We start from the raw sequence: 12544 nt of genomic DNA on the forward strand, positions 1-12544 counted from the left end.
CGCATAAGGGTGTGTGGGACGTTAGAAAATTATTCTAAAAATATGGGGATGCTTGTGGTGTTGAGTAGGCCACAATGGTATATTCAAACATCCCAATTGAACAACGTATGAGAAGTTATTACACAGTTTTGGTTATGTGCTTAAAATTAATGTTAAAATAGTTGTTTCACATATAGGTGAGACGTTTCCGGAGGATGTGCGCAACTAGGCGATACTCTTGGGTTACGACTCTGCCACATACCAGTGGGTTTTCTATATATATGCTTTACATTATTCCCAAAAATTGTTTTAAATAGATTTACTTTTTTAAATGTCATGTCAATTGCATTACACTTTAGTATATGCATTAGTATAGATATGCATATTATTGCATGATGCTGCGGACACACATGTAAGCTTCAGGTGAGTACATATTGATAATAATGATTGTAGTGTGTATGGTTATGTTGAGATACATTTAGTGCTCATTATCCTGCACCCCGGTGTTAGTGCTCCACCCGAGGCCAGGGTCTAGCCTTCACGTGATCGTTCACCTCCCGCATTGCATGCTCACCTTGGATCCAAGGCAGGTGTGAGCTTGTCGTACATACCACATTAGGTGGTTTCGACTCGTAGGTGACTTGCGATACTTCGCACAACCTTCACGTGATCGTAGCATTTGAACATACCTATGTACACCCACCCAGCATGTCGTACATACCACAATAGGTGGTTATGACTCATGTGCAGGATTTGGTAGATGAGCTATAGGTTCAGCCGTACATGTCACGTTAGGTGACTCCGGCTGACATATCATTTTACATTGATTTATTCCACCTGATTTACTTATTTCATTGCTGAGATACTTGACATGGTATATACTTGGTTTTCATTACTCTTGAACTTGATTTCTATAAATACATATGTATTACTATTTTCTGAGAAATTATACAGGTTTTACGGTGAAGGGTTATTACTTTTGGAAAGAGAAATGGTTTTGAAAAGCTTTGTTTTTGTTCACTCATGTTTTCTGTTTTGCGCCCCTCCAAGTTCTAGGTAGAAGTTTGTGTTGGTGGCTTGCGATAATTCTACGGCGGTTCTGACAGACTTCAAATAATGTAGGAACTTTATTTCTTTCATATTCTGTATAATTAATATTTAGTCTGTTGGACTGCATTTAGGTTACTTGTGTTCTGAGTATGTGAATTTATACTTTAAACACCTGCACTCGTACTTATATACTTACCTAGTGTAAAGTAGTTAGTTTGTTTTTTTTTTTATTTACCCACATTTTCATGTTGCTATCACTTCCGCACTGCACCCATGGCTATGTCATCCTCACGTAACGGCCATCATGCCTCGATTTAGGTCAGGGTATGTCATGTATTATTCAGCAACTTTGTCAAAAAGATATTTTTACAACTTTCTTTTATTTTTTTATTAATTGTAAGCATAAAAGGCATAACTTTATGTGTATTATAGAAAAAGAATTAGTCTAAAAAACGCGTTTGTTGAACAACAAAAATAGGGTGAATTATTTATTTACATATTGTGTACAATTTTTACTCAATAGTGTTAAACATGAAAAATATGTATCTACATGTATAAGTTTAAAAAAAATTAAGTATTTTTAAAATATGTACTTACCTATATTAAGATGTGAATTTACAGTGAATTGTTATTGACATTTTAAAAATCTCATTTTACATTCCTGTATGTTTTTTTATCTAAATATATAAAGTTTGGAGTGTAAAATAAGAAATTTAGAATGCCAATAATAATTCTCTTTATGAATTATCAATTAAAATTTATAAAAACAAAACTATGCAAAATAATAAAATAAAAGGAGAAAAAATAGAGAAATGTTTCTCAAAGAAAAAAAAAAGAAAAAGAAACTTCATCAACCCAAAAAACAAAGTGTAGGATCAGCCGTCCAAAAACCACATCGGACGGTTAGAAATCGATCTCGAACTTTTTCATTACCCTTCACCCACACTCAATATCGCCACCCCTTATCCCTCGCCCCTCTCGCAACCTCTCCAATGGCCAACGTCTTCCGAACTTCACCATTCTCGGCGCCAATTGCACCGCCGCCCTCCGCCGCCTCGCCCAACTCTAGAAAACGTTCGCCCGTTTCATTTCGGCTAAATCAAACAAGCGGCAACAGCACGCCTTATCTCACTGTAAGCTCCCTCCGGTTCTCTCACTTGCCGTCTCTCCGGTTCGTCAAGTTCGCGCCTTTGGCTTCACAAGGTGAGACCGAGACAGCTGAGACGGTGGAGAAGGAGGTTCAGGAGGGCGAAGAAGTCGAGGTATTGTTTACTTATTATCGATTTCAATTCCTTACAATATCTTAAAAATATTTCACTTTCATATCTTAAGGATTATTTTATTTTAATATCATACATTCGTTAAATGTTTTATTTATTGATCCGTTAAAAGCTGATATGGTTGTAACATTTGCCTGCCAAATTTATGCTACGTGAAAAAAATAAAAATTTATTACCTATTTAAAAAAATAAAAAAACCACCCATCTTCTTCCCCGAGCCCCTTCCCTGTGCACCGTTTTACTTCATTGCATATGATGTTCGTTTCTGACCTTTGGATTGAATAAATCAAAAGAGAGTGAAGCGAGGAAGAAAGACGATGTGTTAAAATCATTTCTCATGTTTTGTGAACAAGTGAAGAAAGTAGAAGGCTTAGCTTATTTCTTAATGTACTTGAACAAATTATACTAGGATTTCTGATATTTGTAACGGAAGGGAATCGAACCCTTGACCTTACTAATCCTAACCCATTTCCCTTACCTCTCCACTTGATTTACTCCAAAAGCGGAGGCTGGGATCCCTTTTGTGTCCACATTGGTGTATTTGTGTAAAATTTCGGGGAGAGTGTTATCATGTCTTCTTGTCATCCTTTTAGCTGGAAAGTATGGTGCTTTTTGGTATTGGTTGCTGCGGCACCTAAGAGTACTTGGAGCTAACAGAAGACTTGACGCAAAATCGAGCTCAGTGGCTTTCTAGGATTCATATAGGCGTCCCCACTTAGTGGGATAAGGTTTTGTTGTTATTGTTGTAAAAAAAGGATTGTGTGACAACAAAGACATAGCTCAAGGCATTCCATGTGTAACAAGGCTATTTTGGACCCGGATTTTGTCTGACAAGAAACATATAGAAATATATAGAACCAAAGTTCTAAAAGATGCTAGGCGCTAGTTTGATGGCGAACTAGGGCCTAGTGCCTAGGCGGCTAGGCAAGGCCTAGGTAGACTAGGCTGATTTAAGTAAACATATTATATATCATATGAATATGTATGTTCATTTGACAAAAAAAAAGTGTGTTTATACTTGAAAATACATAATTGTATTGATATACGTAAATTGAAAAATAAAATGACATATAGACTAGAAAGTATTAGGACATATTGAAAACATGGGGAATCAAAATATACCGAGTGTTCATAAGTATTCAACAAGTCTCTTACCATTTATTGAAAAAAATAAAATACAAAATAAAAGTTATCTATTTTTTGTCCAAGTGAGAGTCACGACCTAAATAGGTTCCTATGTGGGTCTAGGTGCCTAGATGGGTGCCTAAGCATGTCTAGGCACCCTTTCTTAATTTTCAAATGTTTAGAGATTAATCGGAGCAGTGACCAGCCGCCTGGTGCCTAAGCAGCCCTAGGTGGGGATTTTTATAACAGTGTATAGATGGAAAAGTATCACTTTTTTTGTCCAATGGAAAAAGTATTAGTTATCATTCAAGCACAAAGTCAATCCTAGAACCGTTAATACTCAAATTTTTAGGGCCTGTCACTCTAAGTTCGGTTTCCATCTCCTAGATTCTACTTTCTTTAAAACTCATTGAGTTCAGTTTGATGATTCACTGTGTATCCTTCAGCTGTTTGTGCTTGTTTATTAGAAAAAGATTGAGCATTGACTGATGCTTTCTTACTTCAATCCGCAGTTCACATGGATTCTCTTTTAAGTGATGGTTTTCATGTTTTAAATCAGTTTGTAAGATTGCACAATCATCTTGGACTCTTAGGGCTCGTTTGGTTGAAAGGATTGGATTGGAAGGGATAATTTCTCTAAATTCAAGGCATATTGAAGGTAGATTAGAATGATTTTGATTGTGAGGAAATTAGAGAGGATTAGATATGAAGAAAACTTCTCCCATCTCATCCTCCCTTTTTGGGGAGGATTGGAATGGATAACTTTTCTTCACGAGTAATCCTTCTCCTACCTCCAAGTTGGTCACAATGTTTTCATTTCTTCTTTCAACATACCTTCAAAATAGTGCCTTATCTATTCCAATCCAATCATGTGTACAAACATGGCCTTATACTCGTGAGCTTATTTTTTTTTTTTTTTCTCACTATTAATTTTTTCATGTATTCTTGGGCACTGGGTACGACCTTTATTCTTGGGCGTATAGCATGACATCCACATGATACTAGGATGATGATGAGGGCTGTGATTCTCAATGCATAGTGAGTCGTGTTACCAAGAATATTCTATATATGTATATGTATAAGTATTTGTATATTTGTATATCTCTTAAAAACGAAGCTTTCATCCTGAGGTTTCTGGCAGATTACTTACTTTTGGCAGAGTGTAAAAGACGAAAGATTATATGTGCATCACGTACCAGTACTACGATTCTTGTATAATTATGAAGTCTCTATTTTCCACGCTTCTCAAGGCATTTGGTTTTCTATATTTGCTTGCAGTTCCCTACTGTTCTTTCTTTTTCTAATAGTTTTATGGAACAGGACTCTTCAGATGGTGTAATTCCTGTGGAAGATAGTACAAGTGACGGTGAAGAAAGTGGTACAACTGATGATGGTGAAGGAGATACTGAGGAAAAATCTGTTTCAGCCATCACAGCTTCACTCCAACTATACAAAGAAGCTTTAGCCAGTAATGATGAATCAAAAGTTGCTGAAATAGAATCTTTCCTAAAATCTTTTGAAGATGAAAAAATAGGACTTGAAATGAAAGTGGCTTCTTTGTCTGAAGAACTGTCAGCAGAAAAGGTTCGGATTCTGAGAATAAGTGCAGATTTTGACAATTTCCGGAAAAGGACAGAAAGGGAACGCATTTCTCTCGTAACAAATGCTCAAGGGGAAGTTGTGGAGAGTTTGTTGCCTGTAGTGGATAATTTTGAGAGGGCAAAAAGCCAGATTAAGGTGGAGGCAGAGGGAGAGGAGAAGATCAACAATAGCTACCAGAGCATTTATAAACAGTTTGGAGAGATTTTAAACTCCCTTGGTGTTGTCCCTGTTGAGACGGTTGGAAAACCCTTTGATCCATTGGTAAGTCATTCAAACTTCATGGTTATACATAGGTGAAAGACTTATTAGCATAGGAAAACATTCAGTGTTGGACATTTTCCTTTATTTTCTCATGCTATAATAAAGAATCCACTTTAGTTATAAGTAGTTGTTGAAGAGAAAGACAATAGAATTGCATTCTCATAACCATAAATTCACGTTTAATCCTTTTACTGGACGCACCAATTACAGTGAGGCATATGATTTCCTGACGAACACTATGTCTTGGTGATCAATAAGTTCATGTGTGGAATTGTGCTGTTTTGTTAGTTGACAAAATGACTTGTGTGTGTCTTATGGTTGGCTTTATGCAGGCAAGAAACCAAGTTGGCTCGAAATTCAATCAGTTATTTGATGATTATTATCAAGTAGTTAGTCGATTTTGTTCAGGTTTGATGAAGACCTGGATATGGTTTTAAGTCAGACCAAATCATGATTGAATCGAGCCAATTTGGTGAGTCCATGAGAGTGAAAACTACATGTGACCTATTTTGCATTAGTAGGATGAACACGTAACATCAAAGTCATTGAATTGTTACATCTTGTGATTGTTTGACGTCACACTCAGTATGCAGTCTTTAAATGTATTAAGACAAAAAGAATTTATGCAATTTCTAACCTTGAAACTTGCAATTTTCTTGAACAGTTGCATGAAGCAATCATGCGTGAGGACTCTTCAGAATACGAAGAAGGTATTATAATTGATGAATTTCGCAAGGGGTTTAAGCTCGGTGACAGGCTTTTGCGGCCGTCAATGGTAAAGGTATCGGCTGGTCCAGGGCCTGCCAAGGTAGAGCAGGAAGTACCTCCATCTGAGGAACAGGATGCAAGTGAAACCACCGAGAAGGGAATCGAGTCAGCTTAAAGACCACATATTGAGTCTAGTTCAGTTTTGCAACAGAAATGGTAACTTCAATTATACTTCAATCAGTAGGGTAGTAATTTTTGGTGGGTGTGGCTGTTTCTGGTGGCATATTACTGCCAATTTTCTTTTCTACTGAGAGAACGATACTGCTTTTGAGCGAACAATCAGATAAAGCAAGCGCACGATAACTTTTGTGCAGTGATTTGGATGTCCTTGAATGTTTAGTGCCTACCACATTATCAAATCATCAGTTGGAGTATCTGTTTCTTTTTGGTGATCAGTTACATTTTGTACTACTTCAAGTTTATGCAGTCTTGAAATGTATTAACCTCATGGACTTCAACATGTTTTAACAGCTTATCGATGTCAAAGTGAGCTAAAATTCGGACGAACTTTGCCACGGCAAAGTTTCTCGGCAATGGAGTTCATCTTGGGTTACAAGCTTTCCGGTAAGAATTTATGTTTGTTTTGGGTTTTCCTAGTGGTCTACGGTAGGGTTTAGGGTTTAGTTATCTTCTTTTGTTATGGTTGTTTTGCAATAAATGTTGGGTAATATTCTGCTTGGAATTGCTCCTAGAATAGCTAAAAACGCTAACCGAGTTCTGAGGAAACATTTGCTAGGTGCTTTTCCATAAAGCACATCCAAGTACTTTTTCATGAAACACTTGGACTTTTAATTAAACATTTCTAACATGTTTCTTGTAGCAGAAACATTTTCTATCGACGCTCTTCTTCCAATCCTAACTTTTTCTTTTGTATCCCATGTTTTATTTTGTCATTCTAATTTATTTAATTAGAAGTTCATAAGTAAACATAAGTGTGAAAATCGCATCTCATCATGATTTGTTAAGTGCATTAAGAGCATTTCCTTTGTTTGGTAAAAAAATGAATCTTATTTAACGGAGATATTTCATGGAAAGATCAAAATGATTGATAGTGGACAAACTAGGGGCCAGTTCTATCGATTTTAATTCTCAAGGATAAAGTGAGGAGATATGCCAATCTCAATAATCATTAAGCTAAAAAAAACATAAATTAAATGTGAAATTCTCAAGTACCTATGATTGAGCTAAATGACTAAAACCTGACCCTTCATTGTGGCCAGGTAGGACCTAGGTGACTGGTGGGTCATGGTTTTTTACTAGATTTTGAAGATAGAATTTCTTCTATGACAATGACTTCATCACTAATTTAAGAACATAATATGTTGAAGAATGTAAAGTTTCACATCATTTTTAATTAAATACAATTTACGTTAATTGGTTTTGCTGCTAAGTGTATTGAACCTTTTGTAAACTGAACGCATACTAAATTGCACTAATGATTAAGTTGGAAACAAACATCGAAGTTTTTTTTTTTTTTTTTTTGGTCGAAAACAAAACTTCATTAATGAAAGAAGAAGTACAATTTGCTAAATAGGCCTAAGCCTAAACAAAACACAGAACCCTACACAAACATAGCAATACATAAAATAGAAGACATGCCCAAAAAGTAGAGCTACAATCCAAGACACAAAGGGATGTCTACACAAATTTAGGCTCACAAGCAACAAAAGAAAAACAATAAGAAAGCCCTAATCTCTAGCAGCAAAACACCAGTCACCACCGCCGCTACCTCCGCGAAGAAACATATCACCCCAAATTGGAATAAAAAACACCCAAACCAAAAGTTAGATTGAGAGTATTGCGCAAAAGCAATCCACTAACAATTATAGCCTCCACAATCACACATGCGAGAAAAGTCACAAAGCGTAACAGAAGGAGGGGAGGATGAAGGACAAACATCGATGTTGATGTTGATTAGAATCTTTATATATAAAGCCAACAACTCCTTTTAGAGTCACACGCTTCACAAAAAATAAGTGGATATAAATGCCCCTTAAACAAAAAACTTAAAAAACAGTCCAAAATAATACATCAAATGTGTCAGGAGTATTTTCGTCATTTTAATAGTGTTTTTTTAATAATTAAAATTTTTTGTACAATTTTTAATTTTTTTTATATTTTATAATTAGTACCTCACAATAGGCTAGCAATAATGTGATTCAATCAGTTGCCCATTAAATATTATTTTCTCTATTTTTAAATATGTTTAAAACATCTTAAGAGGCGTATAATGTCAATTCTAAAAAATGTCTTTCGCATGTCCATAATAATGTGATTAAATTAGTTGTAAAATGATTAATTTTTCTTTTTGAACAAACGATATTATCTACACTAAGGGAAGAAGTGGTGGGCTTAGTTTCACAATGGACTAGCAATAATGTGATTCAATCAGTTGTTTATTAAATATTATTTTTTATATTCTTAATGTAAATTCAATAGAAACCAATTTTATTACGTGAATTCAACTGTTTTGGTTGGTTTATGAGAGGTTTCTTCTAACATGATCTAAGATTATTCATTTACTTCAAATATTGACTTTTGTTTTTTGTTTATGAGAGGTTTCTTCTAGCATGATCTAAGATTATTCATTTACTTCAAATATTGATTTTTTTTTATCAATTGACACATATAAGTCGTATCTAGCTAGCCGTGATGAAAAACATCTTCTACACGCGTACAATAATAGAGTTGTACAAACTGCCGTACAATAATAGAGTTGTAGTTATTTGAGGGCACTGTCCAGAGAGCATGATGGTCCACAATTTAATTTCTTTTGATTTTGTGGTTCACATGTTCAAAAAGAATGAGATCCCAATTTTTGAAACTACATAATCTTAAATTTTTTTAGTGCTAAGTAATTAATTGGTTTAAAAAAAATAAATAAAGATGACAAGTAAACCACGGTTATCCATCTTTTTTGAGCTCGGATAGGCTCTGGGGAAGAATCGGGTCGTTGCTATGTAATTAATTGGTTAAAAAAAAGGAAAAAAGAAGAAGATGATAACTGGTGGTAAACTACGGTTATTCATCATTTGCGAGCCCGAAGAGGCTATAAGGAAGAATCGGGTCGGGTAGATCTGCATGGATTCATTTAGCTCCATGAAGAAGAAGAACCTTCAGCTGACAAGGAGGTGCAGAGAGAAATTACTCAAACCCTTTTGAAGTTATTAAGATTTATGCAATTGAATTTTTTGAGTTTAAATATTTGATGAGGAGACTAGGATTTTGCATATTGAAGAATTCGACACAACAACTCTTTCTTATATCAATTAATATTTTGTTTATATGTAAAAAAAATTATTTAAGTTTGCTTATCTAGATTTAATACAATGATTTATATAAAAAAGAATAAACTGTTGATTTGCCTCCTGAACTGTATAGGCGTGTATAAATCAATTTCACGTCGGCAGAGCTGGCTATGGGGACCTCTGTACACAACAATAATTTATTCATTCAGTCATCAGCTCAAGAACCTCTCTGTAAACTTCTCCTCCACACACTCCAACGTTGGCCCACTTGTATTCAATTGGAACTCAGCGGTCAGTTTTGGCAACGACCAATGGTAGCCAATAATTTATTCATTCAGTCATCAGCTCGGATCCGTCCACTCTAACGATGCCGATATTGTCCTAAATTTAATCATATGTATAATCATCATATGTGAGATTTTACCATAAAAAATCTCGGTATTAATTAGAGTGGGTAATACTATTTAAACTTCTTCACCCCACCGATGCGGGACAGTTTAACATCTTGATCATCTTCTCCACTCCTCACTCTGTTAGTCCTATACAATTCATCCATCGCCTGGGGACTGACCTTGGGCTTTTCAGCTGCCAAGCAACTCCAGCATCTGTTCTGAATAAAATCAAAGTTGTAATTAAGGAGTTCGGTGAAAATAAAAAAGATGATCAAGGTTGAAGTAATTCACAAAGAAATTATTAAACCATCCTCCCCAACCCCTCACCACCTTAGACATTTGTGTCTCTCCCTTTTTGACCAGTTTATACTTGAACTGTACATGCCACAAGTTCTCTTCTATCCTAGCAGCAGTGATGAACATTCTTTGGTTGCTGAAAAATCCGAGCTTCTAAAGAAATCATTATCTGAGGCCCTCACTGTCTTCTACCCTTTTGCAGGGGAATTCAAATATAACGTTTCCATCAACTGCGATGACCGCGGAGCTCTATTTCTTGAAGCCCGAGTCAACTGTCCCATGTCCAAGATCCTGGACAAACCCGATTCTGAGATCCTGAGACAGCTGATTGCAGCTCCTATGCGTTCCAAACAAGCACAAGTAGGGCATCTTGTACTAATCCAGGCCAACGTATTCGAATGTGGTGGATTGGCAATTGGCGTCAGCATTTCTCATAAGGTCGCCGATGCCGTAGTGTACAGCAAATTCATCGAAAGCTGGGCTGAAATTGCCCGCTGCACTGCCAGCACTACTGACCATCACGTAGTACTTCCTACAGAATTTGGTGTCGCAGCTACTTTGTTCCCACCACAAGAATTTTTTAACTCACCGAAGACCCCACTCACGCTACCTTTTATTGACAATGTTATCGGAAGGAGGCTTGTGTTTGATGCCTCAAAGATTGCTGCTCTCAAGGCCAAAGCTGCCAGTGCCACAGTGCCAAATCCGACTCGAGTTGAAGCAGTTTCCGCGCTCATTTGGAAATCCGCAACGGAAGCATCAAGATCCAACTTGGGTTTTGCAAGGCCATCCACATGGCGGTCCGCTGTGAACCTGAGGAAAATATTGGCTCAGCCCTTCGCAGAAAACTTACAGGGAAATTTTGTGTATTTTACCATGCCGAAGATTGAAGAACATGAAGTATATGATCTTCAAACCTTGGTTGCAAAAATGAGGAAAAGCGTTGAGGAACTTAAGGTAAAATATGCCAAAGAAATTAGAGGGGAGGAAGTAGTTCAATTCCTGAAGGAGTATAGTGAGCTCGTTCAAAAGGATGATATGGACAACTATTTTTGCACCAGTTTGTGTGGGTTTCCTTTCGGCTCGGCCAATTTTGGATGGGGAAAGGCATCATGCATACGTATCCCTTGGAATGAAGATTTCAAAAACAGAATGTTATTGTTGGATGCAAGTGATGGCATTGGCATCGATGCATACATAACACTGAAAAAAGAAGATATGGTCATGATTGAAACCAACCAGGACCTGCTTGCATATGCTTCTCTGCATTAGACCATTACTGAAAGGTAAATCTCGTCTAATCCTTCTCTATAATTACTTAATAAATAAAAGGTTTGCTTCCCCAAGTCATTGGAGATTCAAACTATAAATATCTTTCAAATGTCGGGAAATAAAATACAATTAGACTAAGAGCTAGTTGCCAGTGTTCTTGAGCATTTAGAGTTTGTTTGGATACTATGTTGTAACCTTTCGTGATTTCTTTTGTTGCTTTTGATTCCACAATTTCCTTGTTTTGCGTGAACAGTGAGTAATGTATTGCTTTTACTATCGACTTTATTTTTCTTTCAATAAAATGGATTTGTTTTATTGCGTATGCCTAAGAAAATATAGATCCCTAACAAAAGAAAATGAAAAGAGTGCTGAGAATGCTTTTCTATCAACAAAAAAAAAAAAGACAAATTGACTAAGAATGCTTTCAAGTAATTTTTAAAACAAGGTTACAACACGTGTGATAATATAATGGACGATTGGGTTGATAAATTCTATTTTAAGTAGGACTCTTATAAAACTGGTTCACCGCCACCCGAAAACCCCAATTATATAACAATGGCCCAAAACCTGCTGGATAAAAGAGGCACGATGAATAAAGGGTAATGGGAGAAGATGAGTTGATGTCGTCTATTCCACCCCGCCGTGAGGGAGGCATGCAGGCAATGGAGGATCTAAGATTCGAAACTTGGGTGTCCCAACATTAAACGTTCACGTTTTTTAAAGAAACAAAGTGCGGAGCGTGTTAAAAAAATTCATTTGATCCAACTGAGGCATTTTGTCGAACACTTAGTGGGTTTATTGACGAAACCAGACCAAGTTGTTGCCTATATGTCAACAAGTTACGATATATGCTAAAGCAATCTGAATAATGCTATCAATAATATATGTCGAGTGATGTTGATGTAGTCTGTCGAGATATGCGTACATACCAAACAATCAAAGGATCTTCAGAGGATCTTCATATGCGTGTTTTCCACCCTCCGAGTGGTCCTAAGACCACTTTGGTTCCAATTTACATCCACCCTTGCGGTGGGTGGAGTTCAAGAATTCTTGTTGTTGTGTAGCTTTTTTTGCTTATCCATTTGTGTATCTTATATTTTGTTTTCTTAAGTAAATGACTAGGGGTGTGCTATCCACACACTATTTTTTACTTCTCACATATCCTCTTAATTTTCGGTCGTTGGATCAAATGGATTGAAGAATATCAAATGACAAAAATTAAAGGGGTGTGTGGATATCACACCCCAAATGACTAATGTTGATGGGGAAA

General features: G+C 36.4%; 2 protein-coding genes across 3 annotated transcripts; both read left to right on the plus strand.

Moving 5' to 3' along the window:
- Nucleotides 1-1960: 1960 nt before the first annotated feature.
- LOC126600128 (uncharacterized) lies at nucleotides 1961-6904 on the plus strand. Of its 2 annotated transcripts, XM_050266670.1 has the most exons (4): nucleotides 1961-2291; nucleotides 4755-5297; nucleotides 5962-6221; nucleotides 6537-6904. In XM_050266670.1, the coding sequence occupies exons 1-3, from the start codon at nucleotides 2022-2024 to the stop codon at nucleotides 6178-6180; spliced, it is 1032 nt and encodes a 343-aa protein (XP_050122627.1). In that variant the 5' UTR covers nucleotides 1961-2021; the 3' UTR covers nucleotides 6181-6221; nucleotides 6537-6904. The 2 variants fall into 2 exon arrangements, with proteins under 2 accessions (XP_050122627.1, XP_050122626.1); XM_050266669.1 differs by lacking the exon at nucleotides 6537-6904 and having other exon boundaries at nucleotides 5962-6439.
- Nucleotides 6905-9945: 3041 nt separating this feature from the next.
- On the plus strand, nucleotides 9946-11589 carry LOC126600359 (acyltransferase Pun1-like; the record flags this gene model as incomplete). The annotated part of the gene is made up of 1 exon (XM_050266946.1): nucleotides 9946-11589. A coding segment is annotated over one exon (1329 nt), but the record flags the coding sequence as incomplete, so codon positions are not given.
- Between the last annotated feature and the right edge of the window lie 955 nt (nucleotides 11590-12544).

This window comes from Malus sylvestris, chromosome 14 (genome assembly GCF_916048215.2).
Source record: "Malus sylvestris chromosome 14, drMalSylv7.2, whole genome shotgun sequence".
In the NCBI taxonomy this organism is placed as follows: domain Eukaryota; kingdom Viridiplantae; phylum Streptophyta; class Magnoliopsida; order Rosales; family Rosaceae; genus Malus; species Malus sylvestris.

Excerpts from the sequence above, each read along its gene's own strand:
- LOC126600128 (XM_050266670.1), top strand. The coding sequence starts at position 2,022 with ATGGCCAACGTCTTCCGAACTTCACCATTCTCGGCGCCAATTGCACCG. Across the intron at positions 2,292-4,754 it reads AGGAGGGCGAAGAAGTCGAG|GACTCTTCAGATGGTGTAAT; the intron begins GTATTGTTTACT and ends TTTATGGAACAG. Across the intron at positions 5,298-5,961 it reads GAAAACCCTTTGATCCATTG|TTGCATGAAGCAATCATGCG; the intron begins GTAAGTCATTCA and ends TTTCTTGAACAG.